The sequence below is a fragment of the Lygodium microphyllum genome, chromosome 26 (assembly GCF_053477565.2).
Source record: "Lygodium microphyllum isolate KBCC chromosome 26, Lygodium_microphyllum_v1.1.10, whole genome shotgun sequence".
Lineage (NCBI taxonomy): Eukaryota > Viridiplantae > Streptophyta > Polypodiopsida > Schizaeales > Lygodiaceae > Lygodium > Lygodium microphyllum.
Window position 1 is genome coordinate 96,577,357 of NC_141160.1, and position 20,507 is coordinate 96,597,863.

A 20,507-nucleotide genomic window follows, 5' to 3' on the forward strand; every position below is an offset into this window, starting at 1 on the left:
TTCAGCTTCACCGCCTGGTGCAGAATTTTCTCTGGGCCGGCTCAGACGGTCCCAGGGATTGCATGGGCGATTGTCATCCTGCATCGGTCTGACGGAGGGCTTGGGATCATTGACCTAGAGTTCCAAAGCCTTGGGATCATTGTCAACCTACAGAAGAGTGTGGCAGGGCCTTCGCAAGGCCCTAGTTCAGAGGCCCGCAAGATGCCAGAAGGAGAGAGACCGCCAGTCGGTGTTCTGGAATCCCCAAGTCAGAGATCGGAACGGGATACAGATTGGCGAGCGCCCCCATATCCAATGGGCTGGCTGGGAGGCTAGCCGTGGTCATACTATCAGGACATAGTGGGAGGTATACAGGATGGTGGATCACGAGGTGTTGCAGTGAGAATTAGGTTGTCAGCGGAGTTGAGGTGAGGAGGAGGGAGATTGACTCAACGATCCCTCAGGAGTGGCTAGGCCCTCTGATTCGAGAGCCGGTGGAGCTTGGTGAGGTGTGGGCTGCTAGATTCTCACCGGCAGGTATCCCCTTACATGTGGCAAGTAGAGTGGCCGGTGCCCCCTACGGGATTGGAGTTTCGAGCGAGGTGCCTTTGGATATGGGAAAGCAAGCCACTTGATGAGCTAGAGTGGAACCCTGGAGAGTGGCTATCACCGGCCACTGTGGTCGCCAAGAAGCCACTTGGATTCTTGGAGTAAACAATCACCATTGGTAGACATGTACTGATGCAAGAGGACCTAGATTGGGCGCCTTCACATAGGAGGACCTAGACAGGATTTGTCTAGGATAGGAGCATCCTAGACAATGTCTTTATCTTCTTTGAGGTGACAGAGTGGGCCTAGCACAGTGGTCAGGGATTGGCTGTACTACTCCTAGATTTTGAGAAAGCCTATGATAGGGTAGACTAGGACTTCTTGGAGGGCACCATGGAGAGGTTGGGCTTCCCCCAAGCATGGATCCATGGGGTCTCTGCACTCTACAAATCAGCTACCAGTAGGGTTCTCATAGGTGGCAGGAGAGGGGAGGAGTTTCGGCTGGAGAGATCAGTATGGCAAGGCTGCCCATTGGCCCCGTATTAGTTTCTACTCTTTGCAGAGGCGATGTCTCACTTCTTCAGATCACGTGTGAGTGGGTTACGTGGCCTGCAACTTCCAGTGAGAGAGGAGACAGAGCTGTTAGACTCAAAGTATGCAGATGATACAACACTTCACATAGAGGACGATGAGTTGATGCTGGAGAGACTGAGACTAGCTCTCGAGGTGTTCTGTATTGCAGCAGATGCGAAAATCAACTGGCAGAAGCCAACTCGTTTCCTTACAAACCCAGACTCTAGTACGAAGTGGGGTGTCCACTTGGGATTTAGATGGGTGTGCAAAGGGCAAACCACCGTCTGCTACCTAGGGTTCCAGGTGGGACTAGACATCACCCCGCCCAGCAGTTTCTCCTAGTCCTCGACTCTATTCGAAGGAAGCTGGCCTATTGGAGTACTGCTCGCCTCTCCCTAGTGGGCCGAGCCCTAGTGGTCAACCAGGTCCTCCTAGCGACGGCTTGGTACATCGCCTCATGTTGGTGCTTCTCCTCATCCTGTGCTGCTCAGCTTCGCCGCCAAGTGTGGAATTTCCTCTAGGCCGGGTTGGACAATTCCAGGGACTCTCGGGCCAAAGTGGCATGGGCGACCATCATGCGGCACCGGTCAGAGGGGGAGGGCTTGGGATCATTGACCCAGAGTATCAGACTATGGCCCTTTTGGGCAAGCTTGTAGTCCGCGGTCTCACACTTGGAGGGCAGACCTAGAAGGTCCTACTGCAAGAGGATCTCTAGGAGTGCAGACCGAGGCTTAGCGGGGATTGGAGACCATCCTTGAGATGGATCTTCACGATGGCCCAGATCACGCCCCCCAGATCCCCCTTCCTATGTAGCTTACTTCACCCTAAGGCCCTAGTTCAAAGCCCCCCAAGTTGCCAAGAGGAGATAGACCATCAGCCAGTGATTTGGAACCCCCAGGACAGAGATCAGGAGGGGATACACATCGGCGAGCGCCCCCACATCTAGTGGGCTGGTTGGGAGGCCAACCCGGCTCGCACCATCAGGACATGGCGGGAGGTGTACAGGTTGGTGGACAAGGAGATGTTGCAGCGGGCATCAGGTTACCATAGAGGAGTCCAGTTGAGGAGAAGGGAGATTGACGCAATAATACCTCACGAGTGGCTTGCTCCCCCGATACGAGAGCTGATAGAGCCTGGGGAGGTATGGGCCGCTAGATTCTCACCAGCAAGTATCCCCCTACAAGTGGCAAGTAGAGTGGGCGGTGCTCCACCTAAGACTTTCTTCACCGTGCAAGAGGGGGGGTGTCTGGCCCTTGACAGAGGGCAACAAGATGAGGGGATAGTTGTCCTTTCATGAAGGAGGATCTGGGTGATTAGCCTTCAAGGGAAGACATGGCGGTTGGACCCTTATCTCCTCTGGAAGGAGCTCAAGGAGTGGCGCCTTTGGATCTAGGAGGGCAGGCCACTTGATGAGCTGGAGTGGGATCCGGGAGAGTGGCTATGGCTGGCCATTGCGGTTGCTAAGAAGCCACTGAGGTTCCTGGAGCACACTGCCACGATTAGCAGACACATACCGATGCAACAGGACATGGATTGGGCTCCGTCACGTAGCAGACACTAGGTGGAGCACAACATCACGGAGCCTTTCCAACAGATCTTTTGGCGCCGCCTATGGGATAGCTGGAGGTCAAGGAGGATATCGTATTTCTTATGGCTAGTGGCACATGGAGGCTTGGCGGTGGAAAGTGGGCTTGCCTAGATGCAGGAGGAAGGTTGTAAGCACTGCACACAGCAGTCTCTGGAAACCCGAAAGCACTGCCTTTGGTCGTGTGAGGCGGCGCAACTCGTGTGGAGAGGAGCATGACATATCATTCGCCGTATAGCACCCAACCTGGGATGTATCTCATGGGGAGCTTTCTATTGGCAGGCAGGCAGTCACGGCCGTCACCTTTTGTATGAGGCCGGGATACAGGACACGATATTCATTATTGAGGCAGGGTCGTGCATAATGGTTGGTTTGGAAGCTCTATCCATCCGCCAGATACTGAAGCCCACAACAAACCGCTCTGAGGTATGGGAGATCCTAGGGAGTCTTACTAGATGGCATATCTAGAAGGCGCGATGTCAAGAGACTTTTGGCGAAGAAAGACTTTCAATATAGGCAACCTTAGCAGAGCTTTGGACCTCCATCATCCACTCCCTCCGCAGCCAATGGGACCAGGTGCAGGGCGAGTCCAGGGCTTATCAGGAGCTCCATTGTCATTTCATGCACACTTAGGGTGGCTAGGACCTGTTTTTCGTGATGCAGACAAGCAGCCCCAGCTGGGGATACACCCCCCTCCATGGCTTCTTGCCCCCATCCCCCCTAGACCGCCCTGAGAGGCTTGTATATCTGATATATCTGTGACTGTGCATCAGCTCCAGCTAGTCTGTTGAGCATAAGCACTTTTTTGCATTCAGGTTTTTTCTGAAGTAATATAATTAGCCACACTTTATTTGCAATTTTTTAAAAAAACAAATCAGGCTAAATGGAAACTTAGTGCAAAATTGGATGGTGACATTTAACATCCATTGTGATGAGTTGGTCAAGGTAATTTATTGGAACATAATGTAATGATGGAACCAGGTTCAGAATATTGAATTGGAACTGGAAATGTCAACAATCTAACTAGTGCTGCCAATAGTCTCAACCTCGTCACGTCGCGCAAGCTATCCCCCCCCTGCCCCATCTGATCGTCACGTCCCGTGATCAGTGCCATCGCCAACGCCATCCCCCCTCGCCAACGCCATCCCCCCTCGCCATCGCCAGGACCATCGCCATCCCCCCTCATCATAGCCTGCGCCCCATCCCCCTCGCCTTCGCCAGGGCCCCATCGCCAGCTCCCTACGCCACTGCCTGAGTCTTCCGCGCCACCAGCGCCCGCCCTAACCCCTCCGCCTGCGCCCACCTTACCCCCCCCCCCTTTGCACCTGTCCCGCCCATCCCAGCCCCGTTTTTTCTCCCCTGGCCAACGCCCCGCCCCCACCTATCTTTTTCTCCCTCCACCTCCCCGCCTGGAGGCCTAGCCCTTTGTCAGACTGTCACACCACCACCATCGAAAACAAAAATCTCCACCCCCCCCCTCGCCATCGACACCCACCTCCCTCCAGTTGCTCCCTCCCCCTGCAGCAACTCCCCCTCCAGTAGCACAACAGCATGATAGGTAGGTTCTTCCAGAAGGGACGCACAATGGGAACCTATGGTCAGACGCCGGCGCACTCAGCGAGTGTCCCCCCAGTCAAACACCTTGCGCGTAGTCCTCTCTGAGTAGCAGCTCTTAGCCGTCCGAGCTAAGGAGCTGGAGCTAATGGAAACAACGATTTATGGTCAGGTAGTAGGACATTCCCTAGCCAGGGCCCAGCTTGGGGACTGGCTTCACTCCACGTTGCGCATCGGCACAGCGCAGATCGTGGAGGCGGTCCTATTAGGCCAAGGGATCTGCTCAACTCGGCAGACGCAGCTCGTGAGCTACTCACCAGTTCACCATATGCGTCCACGAAGGGGATCATATACATGGTCCCTTGGTACAGTGGCTTTACTGTGGAGGCGTTTGCACTCCGCAACAGGTTTCATTGGCACCTGGTCACCCTTCTTTTCCCCGGCCTGGAGATTGAGTATCGCCAATTGGTGGAAGACTTTGGACGACACCGTCCTTCCCGCGTCTTTCACTGATGCAGTGACAGCATCAGGAGTCCCAAAGGTACGGGTGGTAGTGAGAGAGCTCAAGAATATCCCACAGTTCCTAGAGATTGAGGCAGGCGGGCACTCCTTTAGGCAACAGGTCATTGTGACTGGGCAACCAGGGCAGTGCCTACGGTGCCACGACTTTGGGCATCACACAGCAGTTTGTACGTGTTTCGGAGCCAAGGCGGCTCCGTCCACAGGTCCGCAAGTGGACGCTGACGGTTTCACACGGGTCCAGAGACGACAGAGAGTGAGACGGCAAGGGGAGGCGCAGTTAGCTCCTCAGGCCCAGCCTTATCAGCAGGGTGTTGGCGGGCGAGCAACCCCCTCTCGGCAGAGCACTCCACAGCCCCCCCCCCCTGTCCGTCCCGCCCGACAGGACCGCAGCCCCCCACATTCTCCATCCGCGCCACAGACTGCCTCGCCTGAGTTTCCACAGGCCCCTCACCCACGCCTCCCACATCCCATGCCCCCCCCTCCCCCCCCCCAACTGACCTTGGCCCATAGCCCCCCCTTGCCAGGGCGACCACCCCCTCCCCCCCCCCCCATCCACCATCATCTCCACCCCCCCCCCCCCCATCACCCCCCCTACCGAGCACCCCCCCTGATCCGCACCCAAGTCAGGTGAGCCCCCCCAGACCCACCCCCCCTCCTCCCACAGGAGGTGATGAGCCACATACACCTACCTCCTCCATGCACCAGCAGTCTTCCCCCTCCCACACAGCCACCAGCTCATCCATCCCTACCACTTGCCACACTTTCCCGAGACACGCACAACTGTTGCCACAAGAGTTCTTCCGCAGTGGCCCATGGTCCTACCTGCGAGTTGCGGAGCGCGGAGAGTTTCCACTACCTCTAGAGGTGGGGATCTTCGTGGTTCGTAAGTTTAGGAGGGGCAAGATCCATCTACTAGCACCACCGGATGGACCAAACTACGCCTTTTTTCTTCAATCCTCTTACTCAGGGGAGTGGACGACTACATAGATTGAGGAGGAGTTGAAGAGTCGGGTGGCGGATCACATCTCCCATTGGATGGGAGATGAAGGATTAGCACTATTTGCACAACAGTGGCCAGGTTGCATGATGGACATTAACTGGTGGGCTGGTGCCGAGGTCCCACACTTGAGCATTATCTTTCGAGACCCTCCACAGTGGAGAGCTCCAAGGGACGTGATCGAGTGGCCCGCGGCACAGGCGGCCGTTTTCTACCAGTGTACAGAGTCGCAATTTTCAGCATGGCTGATATATGCATTGATAGTACCACCTGGAGCATCTATCACCCCTATGGTCCGGCCAAGGGCCACCATGGCGGACTGGAGTTCACCATCCAGACCAATGGCAAAGCACACTTCCATGCCTCACAGTCTCTCCTCCTCATCTGCAGCATCCACACCGAACAAATGCCTGTTCGGTCAGTCATCACAGGTTTCCCAAGAGCTTACATCTTGCATCCTGGAATGTGAACAGTCTCCACTACAGTGGATTCCAAGAAGTTGATTGTTCGGCAAGAGTTGCAGCCTGCCCTTGCCGAACAGATTGACATCTTGCTTTTGTAGGAGCACAAGCTCACCCTCACCCAGGCTCAGTGGGTTGGGAAGGTACTTCCGGGCAGCTCGCACATTTACTGGGAGCACGCCATAGGTGCCCACGGCAAGAGTGGAGGCGTATGCACCTCTATTGGCCTGAGTCTTACCACCTGTGTAGGAGACCACGAGACGATAGTGGCAGGAAGGGCTCTATGGATTAGACTGGATATTGGGGACTCGTGTATTGGAGTCCTCAATGTCTATGCCCCTACGAAAGTTAGGGCATGCAGCAAGTTCTGGGCGGAGATTGCAGCTGGACTCCCAGAGGTGGACTCCTGGATTGTTGGAGGAGACCAACAACCTGGAGGCTTTGGAGGACCAGTAGGGCAGAGGCAGAAACTACCAGGGCATGGCTGGGGAGGAGCAGGAGGCATGGGAGGTCTTTTTGCTTGTAGTCGGAGCACATGATGCTTGGAAAGACCGTGCCTTCCACAGGAGGGAGAGGTCGTTGGACTTCTCCTCGGGATACAGGCGGCTAAGTGGAGTCTTGCTGGAGCTATTGGACAAGTTTTATGTCGGAGAGTGGGGAGGCTCTCGTGGAGGCTAGATTGAGCAGTTGGCAGGCACCACATTATCCGATTATTGCCCGGTTCTCCTGACACTTGAACCCCCAGCATCCGCCCTAGATACACAATCTTATCGGATCCCAAACTCGATCTACAGGAGGGAGGAGGTGACGAGACAGATAGAGCAGATTTGGACCAGAGAGTGGGACAGGAGATACCGGATAGCAGAGGAGGTTGCAGAGGTCCTAGCCGAGTCAAGCAGAATCTGCCAAGAGGCAGCCATACAGGCCAGGCAGCAGTGTTGGGAGAAAGAGAGACCACTCAGGCGGGACCTTGCAGCCACGTAGAGATTATTGCAGGAGGCACCAGGGGATCCCACCCTCCATGCACACGAGGTGCGCGTGCATGCAGCCATTGCGGGCCTAGAGGACAAGCGCTCGGAGTTCTCTTTCCGGACCTCAGCAGCCTTTTGGGCGCGGAAGGGGGACACAATGTGCAGGGAGTTCTTCCAAGTGCACCAGCCTCGCACCGCGGGAGAGCAGATTCGCAGCCTTTGGGATCAATATGGGAGCACCCGTTCTAGCCCAGATGAGGTGATGGAGATTGCCACCGACTATTACATGCATCTTTTCCAGCAGGAGACAGTTTCAGCTAGAGGACAAAGATGTAGACAAGAGGTATGGGATCACATCCCGTCCCTCGTCACAGAGGAGATGGGACACTCCCTCCTGGCCCCCTTCACAGAGAAGAAACTAGAGGAGGCTTTCCATACACAAGATGGGCAGAAATGCCCGGGGGAGGATGGCCTCTCTAAGGCCTTCTTCATTACCTACTAGGAAGTGGTGAAGGACCTCCTACTGAGGGCTTTCCAGAAGATCTTCACCTCAGGATAGATGCCAAGGAGTCTCTCGGCAGGCCTTATCAGTCTTCTCCCCAAAGGGGGAGATTAGTTCGAGCTCTCCCAGTGGAGACCGATCACCTTATTGTCAATGGCCTATAAGGCACTGGCAAAGATGATTGGTAGGCGATTACGCCCCGTGCTTCAGGATATCATTCATGACACAAAGACAGGCTTCGTCCAGGATAGGAGCATCCTAGACAATGTATTTACCTTCTTTGAGGTGATAGAGTGGACTCAGCACAGTGGGCAGAGATTTGCAATACTACTGTTGGATTTCGAGAAAGCTTATGACAGGGTGGACTGGGATTTCCTAGAGGGCCCACGCTTGGATTGGTGGGGTCTCCGGCCTGTACAGATCGGCCACCAGCAGGGTTCTCATAGGCAGAAGGCGAGGGGAGGAGTTTCGGCTGGAGAGATTGGTTCAACAGGGCTGCCCCCTGGCCCCATACCTGTTCCTACTCTTCGCAGAGGCGATGTCTTACTTCCTCACGTCACGTATGAGCGGATTACGCGGCCTCCGACTTCCAGTGAGAGAGAAGACTGAGTTGTTAGACTCAGAGTACGCAGATGATACAGGCCTCTACATAGAGGACGATGAGTTGATGCTTGAGAGAATGAGGCTGGCTCTTGACGTGTTCTGTGTTGCAGCAGGAGCGAAAATCAACTGGCGAAAGTCGGTTGGTTTCCTCACAAACACGGACTCCAGCACGGAGTGGGTCATCCACCTGGGATTTAGATGGGTGATGAGCAGAGGGCAAACCGTCCGATACCTAGGGTTCCAGGTGGGACTCGACATCACTCCTGCCCAGCAGTTTCTTCTTGTCCTTGATTCTATTCGGAGGAAACTGACCTACTGGAGCACGGTTCGCCTCTCACTAGCCGGTCGAGCCCTGGTTGTTAACCAGGTCCTCCTAGCGACGGCCTGGTACATTGCCTCGTGTTGGTGCTTCTCCTCATCGTGCATAGTGCAGCTTCGCCGCCTGGTGCGGAATTTCCTTTGGTCTGGGTTTGATGGCTCCAAGGATTCCAAGGCCAAGGTGGCGTAGGCGACCATCATACGACATAGGTCAGAGGGAGGGCTTGGGATCATAGACCCAGAGTATCAGAGTATGGCCCTCTTGGGAAAGCTAGTTGTTCGCAGTCTCGCACCAGGCAGGCAGACCTGGAAGGTCTTACTGCAAGAGGGCCTTCAGGATTGCAAACCGAGGCTTAGCGGTGAGTGGAGGCCATCCCTGAGATGGATCTTCACGTCAGCCCAGATCACCCCCCCCAGATCACCTTTCCTTCGCAGCCTACTCCACGTGTGGTAGGGCCTCTGTAAGGCCCTAATCTAGAGCCCCCCACGTTGCCAGGAGGAAATAGACTGTCAACCGGTGATCTGGAACCTCCATGTCAAAGATCGGGAAGGGGCACAGATAGGTGAGCGCCCCCACATACAGTGGGCTGGGTGGGAGGTGTTGCAGCGAGTATCAGAGGTGTTGCAGCGAGTATCAGACTACCAGAGAGGAGTGGAGTTGAGGAGAAGAGAGATAGATGCAACAATACCTCCGGAGTAGTTTGCTCCCCCGATACGAGAGCCGATAGAGCCTTGGGAGGTATAGGCAGCTAGGTTTTCACTAGCAGGCATCCCCCTTCAAGTGGCAGGTAGAGTGGGTGGCGCCCCGCAGGGGACTTTCTTCGCCGTTCAGGAGGGGGGACGTCTGGCCCTTGACAGAGGGCAGCAAGATGAGGGGATTTCCACCTCTCATGGAGGAGGATTCGGGTGGTGGGTCTTCAGGGGAAGACATGGCGACTCGACTCCTATGTTTTCTAGAAGGAGCTCAGGAAGTGGCGCCTTTGGATCTGGGAGGGCAGACCACTTGATAAGCTGGAGTGGGATCCAGGAGAGTGGCTATGGCCGGCCTCTGCAGTCGCCAAAAAGCCACCCAGGTTCCTAGAGTACACTGCCAGGATTGGCAGACATGTACTGATGCAGGAGGATATAGACTGGGCGCCATCACGCAGCAGGCACTGGGCAGAGCACAACATGACAGAGCCCTTCCGACGGATCTTCTGGCGCCGCCTATGGGATAGCTAGAGGCCGAGGAGGGTGTCATACTTCTTATGGCTGGTGGCACATGGAGGTTTGGTGGTGGGAAGTTGGCTTGCCCAGATGAAGAAGGAGGGAGGCTGTAAGCGCTGCACCCAGCAGCCTTTGGAAACCCCAAAGCACTGCCTTTGGTCATGTGAGGAGGCGCAACTTGTGTGGAGAGGAGCATGCCGTATCCTTTGACGTATAGTACCCAGCCTTAGGTGTATCTCATGGGGAGCTTTCTGTTGGCAGGCATTCAGCCAGGGCCGTCAGCTTTTGTATGAGGCCGGGATGCAGGACACGATATTCATGATGGAGGCAGGGTCGTGCGCAGTGGTCGGTCTGGAGGCTCTACCCATCCGCCAGGTACCGGAGCCCACAGTAGACCGCTCGGAAGTATGGGAGATCATAGGGAGTCATCCTGGATGGTATATATGGAAGGCGCGGTGCCAAGAGGCTTTCGGCGGAGAGAGACTTTCAGCACATGCGACCTTAGCAGAGCTCTGGACCTGCATCATCTACTCCCTCTGCGGCCGATGGGATTAGGTGCAGGGCGAGTCCAGGGCTCGTCAGGAGCTCCGTGGTCACTTCATGCGTACTTGGGGCGGCCAGGGTCTGTTCTTTGTGATGCAGGCAGGCAGCCCCCCCCATGGCTTCTTGCCCCTAGACTGCCCTGAGATGCTTGTATACATGATGTATTGGTGACTTTGCATCAGCTCCAGCTAGTCTGTTGAGCATGAGCACTCTGTTGTAATCAATTTTTTGAGTAATATAATCAGCCACAATTTACTTGCAAAAAAAAAACTAGTGCTGCCTGGAGCTTTGAACTCTTTTGAAGTGCTGGTTGAGATAATTTACTGGACCATAACGTAAAATTCAGGTTGTAGATCCACTCAATGTTAGGCTAGTGTGAGAAACCAAGGGACAAGTAAAATGGAGCTAGAGCCAACTCTATGCACTAATGTGGCTCAGGAATTGGATTCAGTGTGGGTGAATTTCTCATTGCAGCATACATTCATAAACTCTGGAAAAAAGGGTAGCGCATACTACAAGGTAAGAGACTTGCAGCAGAAGAGACTGTTTGAGAAGCTTCTCTGAAAACAGGAGAGGAATTCGTGGAAACACAAAAGATCTCTGGAAACAGGTAGCAGGTATGAAACTTGCAGCAAGAAGCTATTGTGAAGAATTTTTTTGAAAATATTCTGCAAAATTTCAGTTACAATAAGAAATTTGTCAAGGCTTTCATAAGAGTAGAACCAAGGCTGCAAGCCTTATCTTTAGTTCTGCATGTTCAGTCCTTCCATTTACAGTCCAGAGCCTCACTATCTATTGTTATTCTAGATCATTTGTCTTTTGCATATCCAAGACAAAAGTCAGTTTCCTGTCCTATATAGAGCACTCAAAAATTTTGCACCTGATTTATCAGCAACATTCAACTTATACGATGTAACCCAGTTGATTAATTTAGCTGAAAGACCTGTGATATGTGTGAATAGTGCGCCCACCAAAAGCTGCAATTGTATGCTCAACACATCCTGACTCATTTAATGTGTCTGTGTGAATATTCACCTGCAGCAAGCCAAATAGACGATACAAGCATAGTAAGATATACATGTGAAAGTCTTTACTTATCCCCACATGGTAAAATGTTTGAACAAAAGATTTGTAAAACTTGAAATGATTACCTGCACATCAAACCTGTCTGCCACATCTAGGCAATTCCTAATTGCAGCAGGGGTGGTACCCCAATCTTCATGAAGCTTTAGCCCAATTGCCCCTGCCTTTATGATTTCTTCTAGGCCTTCAGGGTCCGATGAGTTTCCCTAAATAACCCATCATTGATTTACTGATGTTTGGTGGGCTAAAATGTTTTGAAAGGTGTTAACAGTGTTACTGTCCTGCATATTTTCTTATTAAAATAGCCTTGTATACAACATTCAATATTTCAGAACCGATATTAGAGAAAAAAGTATAGCTCTTTTGAAATCCAAAAGCAGGACTCGTCACTGATGGTGTTTGGGAAATATTTGACATAGTCTGTTCCCCTTCAAGTATATGTTCCACCCGTGTTGAGGCATGGTCCCAGGTCGGTTGGTGGGTCTGCTAGTGTGTGTGGAGTGTGGGAAGCTCTGGAGAGTAGCGGAGTGGAGGATGGAGGTGAGTTGGGAGGTGAGTGTCCCTAAGGGGGCATTATGCTCAAACTGTGTGAGCCCATCATATATGATGGTTGTATATGTCAGCTAGCTCATGCCTAAAATAGAAAGTGGTGGACTAGGTATGGACAATGGCTGGCATTTGTATGTGTGGGGAGGAGGATATGGTGAGGGACAAGTAGGTATGATCTCCTCCGATCGGGCAAGGGGGGATGATGAAGGATCTGACTAGTTTTGTTGTCTCGATGGAACCTAGTACATAGTCTACAGTGCTAGAGCATGTGGGTTGGAAGCAAATCATGGAAGCAAGTTAGTGCTTTGGATCCAGGCCACTTCTTCATCCTGTTGTAAATAACAAGATGGTGTCTGGACCTGGCTCTAGTAGGTACTGGCCGTAGTGTGTGATTCCTCTACATCCATCACCTATAGCTTCCCTACATCCTTAAAATCATATGTGTCGCACTATCTGCTGTGTGCCCTTGCATTAAAATCCTCAACTAGGAGAATCTCCCCCTAGATTGGAGTAGTGTACAGATTGCAGTAGTGTACAATCTCATTGGATGGGTCTGTAAAAGGGGACTCTCCTCCATCTCCCTCTCCTTCCTGCTGTGGCTCCCAGTAGCATATCTCGATCCCGATGGGGGAAACTAGCAGAGGGCAATATATAGCATCCAGCCACAGGACATCTCCACTGTGATCCACATGTGTCGTGCATCGGGATCTCATGCCATGATGTGCACTCTCCTGTATCTCCTGTCTGATCAACATCACCACGCCTCCTAACCCTCGGGTCGTGCTATGATGTCTCGGGCAACTCTTGTACATCAACTCCCATGCATATCCGTGTACTCTGGGTAGTCCTCTCTAGGGACTTTGGTGTGTGTCTGTGATCAAAATCAGCTCATAATTCTCCATCAACTCCATCCTCCTTGGTGTTTCCATAATGAGCCGTTAGAGTTCCATATTGTCATCCATATCTTTGAGGTGTTTGTCTCATAGCCCGCACAACCCTATTCAACTGCCTTGCCATCTAGATGGAATCCCTTGAGAGTTCCTGTAGTATGGATTCTTCCTCATGAAGGTCATCCTCTCCATTTTATCCCAAAACCTCAAGATGAGTGTGCACTTTTTCTATTCCTTCTCAACTCTCTAGGCTTTCGTAAAGGGAAGTGCTTCTTCCTCTTTGTATTCAAGGTGTATGCACAAATTCTTACCGTCCTCCTTGAGTGATGTGTCCTCCTCCTCGCGTATTCCATTTACCCGTACATTTAGTTGCCTTGCTTGTCTCATCTTCTCTTCCTCCAACGTGGCAATGACAATGTGTACCTCCTCTTTTTGGTTGTCCTTTTCCACCTTTTTTATGTTCTTCACTATCTTCACCCACCCATGTTGCATGGCCTCAGCCATCGCGTCGCGAAGCTAACCCCCGCCTCCGCCTGAACTGTGGTCTACGCCCGACCTCCCCCCCGCCGCCTTTTGCTAGTCCTCCGCCGCCCCCCCCCCCCCCCCCCCAACACACCCTACGCCCGCCCACCTGCGCCCCCGCCTTGCTCCCTCCTTACACCTATCCCGCCCACCCCCTGCCTGTCCCCTTACAAACCCCCTGCCCGTTATTATCCCCCCCCCCCCCCAGTTGCTCCCTCCCCCTGCAGCATATCCCCCCTCCGGTAGCACAATAGCGTGATAGGTAGATTCTCAACGGGGACACGCAATGGAAACCTCTGGTCAGACGCCGGCACATTCTGTGAGTGCCACCTAGTCAAACACCTTGCAGATCATCCTCTCTAAGGAATAGCTCTTAGCCGTCCGTGCCACAGAGCTAGAGTTGAAAGAAACAACGATCTTTGGTCAGGTAGTTGAACACTCCCCATCGAGGGCCCAGCTACGGGATTGGCTCCACTCCACACTGCGCATTGGCACAACGCATATCATGGGGGCAGCCCTCATAGGCCAAGGGATCTTCATGGTTTGACTCACCTCTGCGGACGCAACTCGTGAGTTAGTGGAGAGCTCACCCTATGCCTCCATGAAGGATGTCAATTATATGGTTCCCTAGTATAGCGGCTTCACAGTGGAGACATTTGTGCTCCATAATAGATTTCTCAGACATCTAGTCACCTTACTTTTCCTCCGAGTAGCAGTAGAGTACAACCAGTTAGTGGAGGATGTTGCACGGCTCTTTGGCATAGTTCTTCCTATCTCCTTCGCGGATGCAGTGACAGTTGCAGGAGTCCCAAAGGTGTGAGTGGTCGTGAAAGACACAAACAATATACCCAACTTCCTAGAGATTGAGGCAGGAGGTCACTCCTTTAGGCAGGAGGTCATTGTGACTGGGCAACCACGGCATGCCTGCGCTTCCACGACTTTGGGCATCACGTAGCAGATTGCACGCATTTTGGAGCCAAGGTGGCTCCCTGGATAGGCCTACAGGTGGACACTGACGGCTTCACACGGATCTAAAGACAACAGAGAGGGAGACGGCAGGGGGGGCCGCGGCCAACTCCTCTGACACAACCTCGTTAGTAGGGAGCAAGAGGGAAAGCAACGCCCTCCCTGCAGAGCACTCCGCGGTCCCCCCGTGCCCGCCCCACCCGGCAGGACCAAAGTCCCCCACATCCACCACCCGTGCCACAGACTACCTCACCTGAGATCCCACAGCCCCCACACCCACCCCCCACCTCCAATGCATCCCCCACTGACCTTGGCCCATAGCCCCCCCCTCCAGGACCACTAGCCCTCCCCCACACTCGCTACACACCTCTGACCACCCCACCATCCCTCAATCCTCTTCCCCCACACTACCTCCCTTGCCGAGCACCCCCCCTGATCTGCACCCGGTATAGGTGATCCCCCCCAGACCCACCCCCCCCTCCCCCACAGGAGGTGATGAGCCACACACCTACATCCTCCTCGCACCAGCAGTCCTGCCCCCCCCACACAGCCACTAGCTCATCTGCCCCTACCGCCTATCACACCTTCCCATGACATGCACAGTCGTTACCACAGGAGTTCTTCCGCAATGGCCCGCGGTCTTACCTAAGAGTTGCGGAGCGCAGAGAGTTCCCACTACCTCTAGAGGTGGGGATCTTCGTGGTGCGTAAGTCAAGGAGGGGCAAGGTCCATCTACTAGCACCACCGGATGGACCAAACTATGCCTTTTTCCTTCAGTCCTCTCACTCAAGGGATTGGATGATGACACAGATAGAGGAGGAGGTGAAGAGTCAGGTGGCACGCCACATCTCCTAGTGGATGGGAGAAGAAGAACTAGCACTATTTACATAGCAATGGCCAGGTTGCATTATGGACATTAACTGATGGGTTGGTGCCGAGGTCCCACACTTGAGCATTATCTTTCGAGCCCCCCCCATAGTGGAGAGCTCCGATGGGTATGATTGAGTGGTCCCTGGCACAAGCGGCCCGTTTCTACCAATGTACAGAGTCACGACTCTCAGCATAGCTGATAGATGCATTGGTAGTACCACCTGGAGCATCTATCACCACCGTGGTCCGCCACTCGAGGCCCATCATGGGGGACTGGAGTTCGCTGTCCAGGCCTACGGGAAAGCGTACTTGTATGCCCCATAGTTCTTCATCCTCATCCGCAACCTCCACACAGAACAGATGCCTATTGTTCGGTCAGTCACAGGTTTCCCCATGATCTTACACCTGGCATCCTGGAATGTGAATAGTCTCCACTACAGTGGGGCACATGGTTCAAGGAAGTTGATTGTTCGGCAAGAGTTGCAGCATGCCCTTGCAGGATGGATAGATATTCTGCTTCTACACGAGCACAAGCTCACCCCCGCCCAAGCCCATCGGGTAGGGAAGGTTCTCCCATTTAGGTCACACACCTAACTGGGAGTACGCCATTAGTGCCCACGGCAGGAGTGAAGGCATATGCACCTCTATTGGCCCGAGCCTTACCGCCTGCATACGGGATCATGGGGCGATTGTGGCAGGGAGGGTTCTATGGGTCAGGTTGGATATTGGGGATCCGTACATCAGAGTCCTCAATGTCTATGCCCCCAATGAGGTCAGGGCACGCAGCAGGTTCTCGGTGGAGATTGCAGCAGGACTCCCAGAGGTGGACTCCTGGATCGTTGGAGGAGACTTCAACAACCTAAAGGCCTTAGAGGACCAAGAGGGTAGAGGCAGAAACTACCAGGGCATGGTTGGGGAGGACCAAGAGGCATGCGAGATCTTCCTACTGGTAGTAGGAGCTCGCGATGCTTGGAGAGACCCAGCTTTCCACAGGAGGGAAAGGTCGTTGGACTTCTCGTGGGGATACAGGCGGCTAGGCGGAGTCTTGCTAGAACAGTTGGATAGGTTCTATGTGGGAGAGTGGGAATGCTCTCACGGAGGCCAGATAGGGCAGTTGGCTAGCACCACTCTGTCTAATCACTGCCTGGTCCTCCTGACATTTGATCCCCCAGCATCTTCCCTAGGTACACGATCCTATTGGATCCCTGACTCGATCTATAGGAGAGACGAGGTGAAGAGACAGATTGAGCTGATTTGGACTAGCGAGCAGAGCAGGAGGGACCAGATCGCAGAGAAGGTTGGAGAGGTCCTAGCCTCGTCAAGCAGTATCTGCCCGGAGGCAGCCCTACAAGCCAGGTAGCAGTGCTGGGAGGAGGAGAGAGCACTCCGGCGGCACCTAGCAGCTACGCAGAGATTACTACATGAGACACCAGGGGTTCCCATCCTCCATGCACAGGAGGTGGGCATACGAGCAGCCATCGCCGGCCAAGAGGTTAAGCTCCCAGAGTTCTCATTCCACACCTCAGCAAGCCTTCTGAGCACGGAAGGGAGACACGATGTACAAGGAGTTCTTTTAGACACACCAGCCCCGCACCTCAGAAGAGCAAATACGCAGCCTTCAGGATCAGAATGGGAGGACTCACTCTAGCCCAGAGGAAATAACGGAGATTGCCACCAACTACTACAGACGCTTGTTTCAGCAGGAGACAGCCTCAGTTAGAGGACAGCGTTGCATATAGCAGGTCTGGGATCACATCCCATCCCTTGTCACATAGGAGATGGGACACTCCCTCCTAGTCCCCCTTCACAGAGAAGGAATTAGAGGAGGCTTTTCACACACAGGACGGGGCAGAAATGCCCGGGAGAGGATGGCCTCTTTAAGGCCTTCTTCACTACCTACTAGGAGGTGGTGAAGGACCCCCTACTAATGGCATTCCAGGAGATTTCACTTCAGAACGACAGATACCATGGAGTCTTTCAGCAGGCCTTATCAGTCTTCTCCCCAGAGAGGGAGACCGGTTGGAGCTTTCCTAGTGGAGGCCAATCACCTTATTGTCAATTGTCTATAAGACACTGGCAAAGATGATTGGTAGGTGATTACGCCCCGTGCTTCCAAACATCATTTATGACACACAGACACGCTTTGTCCAGGATAGGAGAATCCTAGACAACGTATTCACCTTTGAGGCAACAAAGTGGGCTTAGCACAGTGAGCAGAGACTGATTGTACTACTCTTGGATTTCGAGAAAGCTTATGACAGGGTGGACTGGGATTTCCTAGAGGGCACCATGGTGAGGTTGGGTTTCCCCCATGCTTGGATTCGCACGGTCTCCGCACTTTACAGATCGGCCACAAGCAGGGTTCTCATAGGCGGTAGGTGAGGGGAGGAGTTTCGGCTGGAAAGATCGATCCGGAAATGCTGCCCCCTGGCCTCGTACTTGTTCCTACTCGCGGAGGCAATGTCTCACTTCCTCACATCACGTGTGAGCAGATTACGCCGCCTTTGACTTTTAGTGAGAGAGGAGACTGAGTTGCTAGACTCAAAGTATGCAGATGATACAACACTCTACATAGAGGACGATGAGTTGATGCTAGACAGAGTGAGGCTGGCTCTTGAGGTATTTTGTTCTACAATGAGAGCAAAACTCAACTGGCGAAAGTCGGTTAGTTTCCCCACAAACCCAGACTCTAGCACAAAGTGGGGCGTCCACTTGGGATTTAGATGGGTAAGTAGAGGGCAGACCATCCATTACCTAGGGTTCTAGGTGGGACTCGACATCACTCCCCCCCAGCAGTTTGTTCCAATCCTCGATTCTATTCGGAGGAAGCTGACCTACTGGAGCCTCTCACTAGCAGGTTGAGCCCTAGTGGTTGACCAGGTCCTCCTAGCGACGGCCTGATATATCACCTCGTGTTGGTAGTTCTCCTCATCCTGCGTAGTGCAACTTCGCTGCCTAGTGCGGAACTTTCTTTGGTCCGAGTCAAATGGCTCGAGGGATTCTAGGGCCAAGGTGGCGTGCGGGACCATCATACAACATCGGTCAGAGAGAGGGCTTGGGATCATAGACCCAGAGTATCAAAGTATGGCCCTCTTGGGCAAGCTAGTTATCCGTGGCCTCACACCAGGAGGGCAGACCTCGAAGCTCCTATTGCAAGAGGGTCTTCAGGATTGTAGACCGAGGCTTCGCAATGAGCGGAGGCAGTCCTTGAGATGGATCTTCACGTCAACCCACATCACCCCCCCCCCCTTTAGATCACCTTTCCTACGCAGCTTGCTCTTCCCGTGTTGGCACGGCCTCTGTAAGGCCCTTATCCACAACCCTCCAGGCTGCCACAAGGAGATAGATTGTCAGCCAGTGGTCTGGAACCCCTAGGTCAAAGATCGGGAAGGGGCACAGATTGGCGAGTGCCCCCACATCCAGTGGGTTAGGAGGCCGGCCCGGTTCGTACCATTAGGACATGGCGGTAGATGTACAGGATGGTAGACGAGGAGGTGCTGCAGCAAGTATCAAGCTGCCAAAGAGGAGTGGAGTTGAGGAGAAGGGAGATAGATGCAGCAATACCTCAGGAGTGGCTTGCTCCCCCGATACGAGAGTTGATAGAGCCTGGGGAGGTCTGGGCCGCTAGGTTTTCACGAGCAGGCATCCCTCTACAGGTGGCAGGTAGAGTGGGCGGTGCTCGACCTAGGACTTCACCGTACAAGAGGGTGGGCGTCTGGCTCTTGATAGAGGATAGTAGGATGAGGGGATAGTTGTCCTTTCATGGAGTTGGCCTGCACGGGAAGCCATGGCGGCTAGACCCTTTTGTCTTCTAGATGGAGCTCACGGGTTGGCGCTTGTGGATGTGGGAGAGTAGGCCACTTGATGAGCTAGAGTGGGATCCGGGAGAGTGGCTATGGCCGGCCACTGCAGTTGCCAAGAAGCCACCGAGGTTCTTGGAGTAAACTGCCAGGATTGGCAGACACGTACTGATGCAGGAGGATATGGATTGGGCGCCTTATGTAGCAGGCATTGGGCGAAGCATAGCATCATGGAGCCTTTGCGACGGACCTTCTGGCGCTGCCTATGGAATAGCTCGAGGCCGAGGAGGACATCGTATTTCTTATGGCTAGTGGCACATGGAGGCTTGGCGGTGGGAAGTTGGCTTGCCCAGATACAGGAGGGAGGTTGTAAGCGCTGCACACGACAGCCTCTAGAAACCCCAAAGCATTGCCTTTGGTCATGTGAGGCGGCGTAGCTCGTGTGGAGAGGAGCATGCGGCATCCTTCATCGTATAGCATCCAGCCTTGGATGTATCTCATAGGGAGCTTTCTGCTGGCAGGCAGTCAGTCAGGGCCGTCACCTTTTATATGAGGCCAGGATGCAGGACACGATATTCATTATCGAGGCAGGGTCATGCCCGCAGTGGTCGGTTTGGAGGCGCTACCTATCTGCAAGGTATTGGAGCCCACAGCAGACTGCTCTGAGGTATGGGAGATCATAGGGAGTCTTACTAGTTGGCATATCTGGAAGGCGCGGTGTTAAGAGGCTTTTGGCGAAGAGAGACTTTCAGTACAGGCGACCTTAGCAGAGCTTTGGACCTCCATTATCCACTCCCTTTGTGGCCGATGGGATCACATGCAAGGTGAGTCCGGGGCTCGTCAGGAGCTCCGATGTGATTTCATGTGCACTTGGGGCAGCCAGGACCTGTTTTTCGTAATGCAGGCAGGCAGCCCCTAATGGCGATACAACCCCTCTCCATGGCTTCTTGCCCCCATCCCCCCAGACCACCTTGAGGAGCTTGTATACATGATGTATTTGTGACTTTCATCAGCTCCAACTAGTCTATTGAGCTTGAGCACTCCATTATAATCAGTTTTTTTTAGTAATATAATCAACCACATTCTACTTGCAAAAAAAAAAGTTGCATGGCCTCAAGCTTAATGTCCACTACTTCAGAGATTTCCTCCTTTATGGTGGTGATCATGTCCTCTTGGATCTCTCCTTCCTCTTGTCTGGTACTCTTCAGTGCCACAATCTCCTCCTTTAGTTGTTGAATTTCCATTACCATGGCTGCCTTCTCACTCCTCCATTCTTCGGATTCAATTTCAAGTTTTGTGATCTTTTCTAGAAGGCCTTGCTGGAGAGAGAGGGAAGAAAGAAAGAAAGATCTATTAACATCTCTAAAAGGCTAGAGTGGCCTATGAGAACATAACCAATACAACTAGTATCATCATTTCTCATCAGATAAGAAGAGATAAATTTTATATGTAAGTTTACATGGT

At 53.3% G+C, this 20,507-nt stretch overlaps 1 protein-coding gene across 3 annotated transcripts in view; it reads right to left on the minus strand.

Moving 5' to 3' along the window:
• Nucleotides 1-20,507, minus strand: part of URE (urease) — a 186,188-nt gene that overhangs the window by 60,562 nt on the left and 105,119 nt on the right. For all 3 annotated transcript variants that reach the window (XM_087668540.1, XM_087668541.1, XM_087668542.1), the window contains 2 exons: nt 11,515-11,652; nt 11,307-11,398 (listed from right to left, as the gene is read on the minus strand). In XM_087668540.1, coding sequence (XP_087524666.1) covers nt 11,307-11,398; nt 11,515-11,652 — 230 coding nt within the window. The remainder of the gene's footprint in view (nt 1-11,306; nt 11,399-11,514; nt 11,653-20,507) is intronic.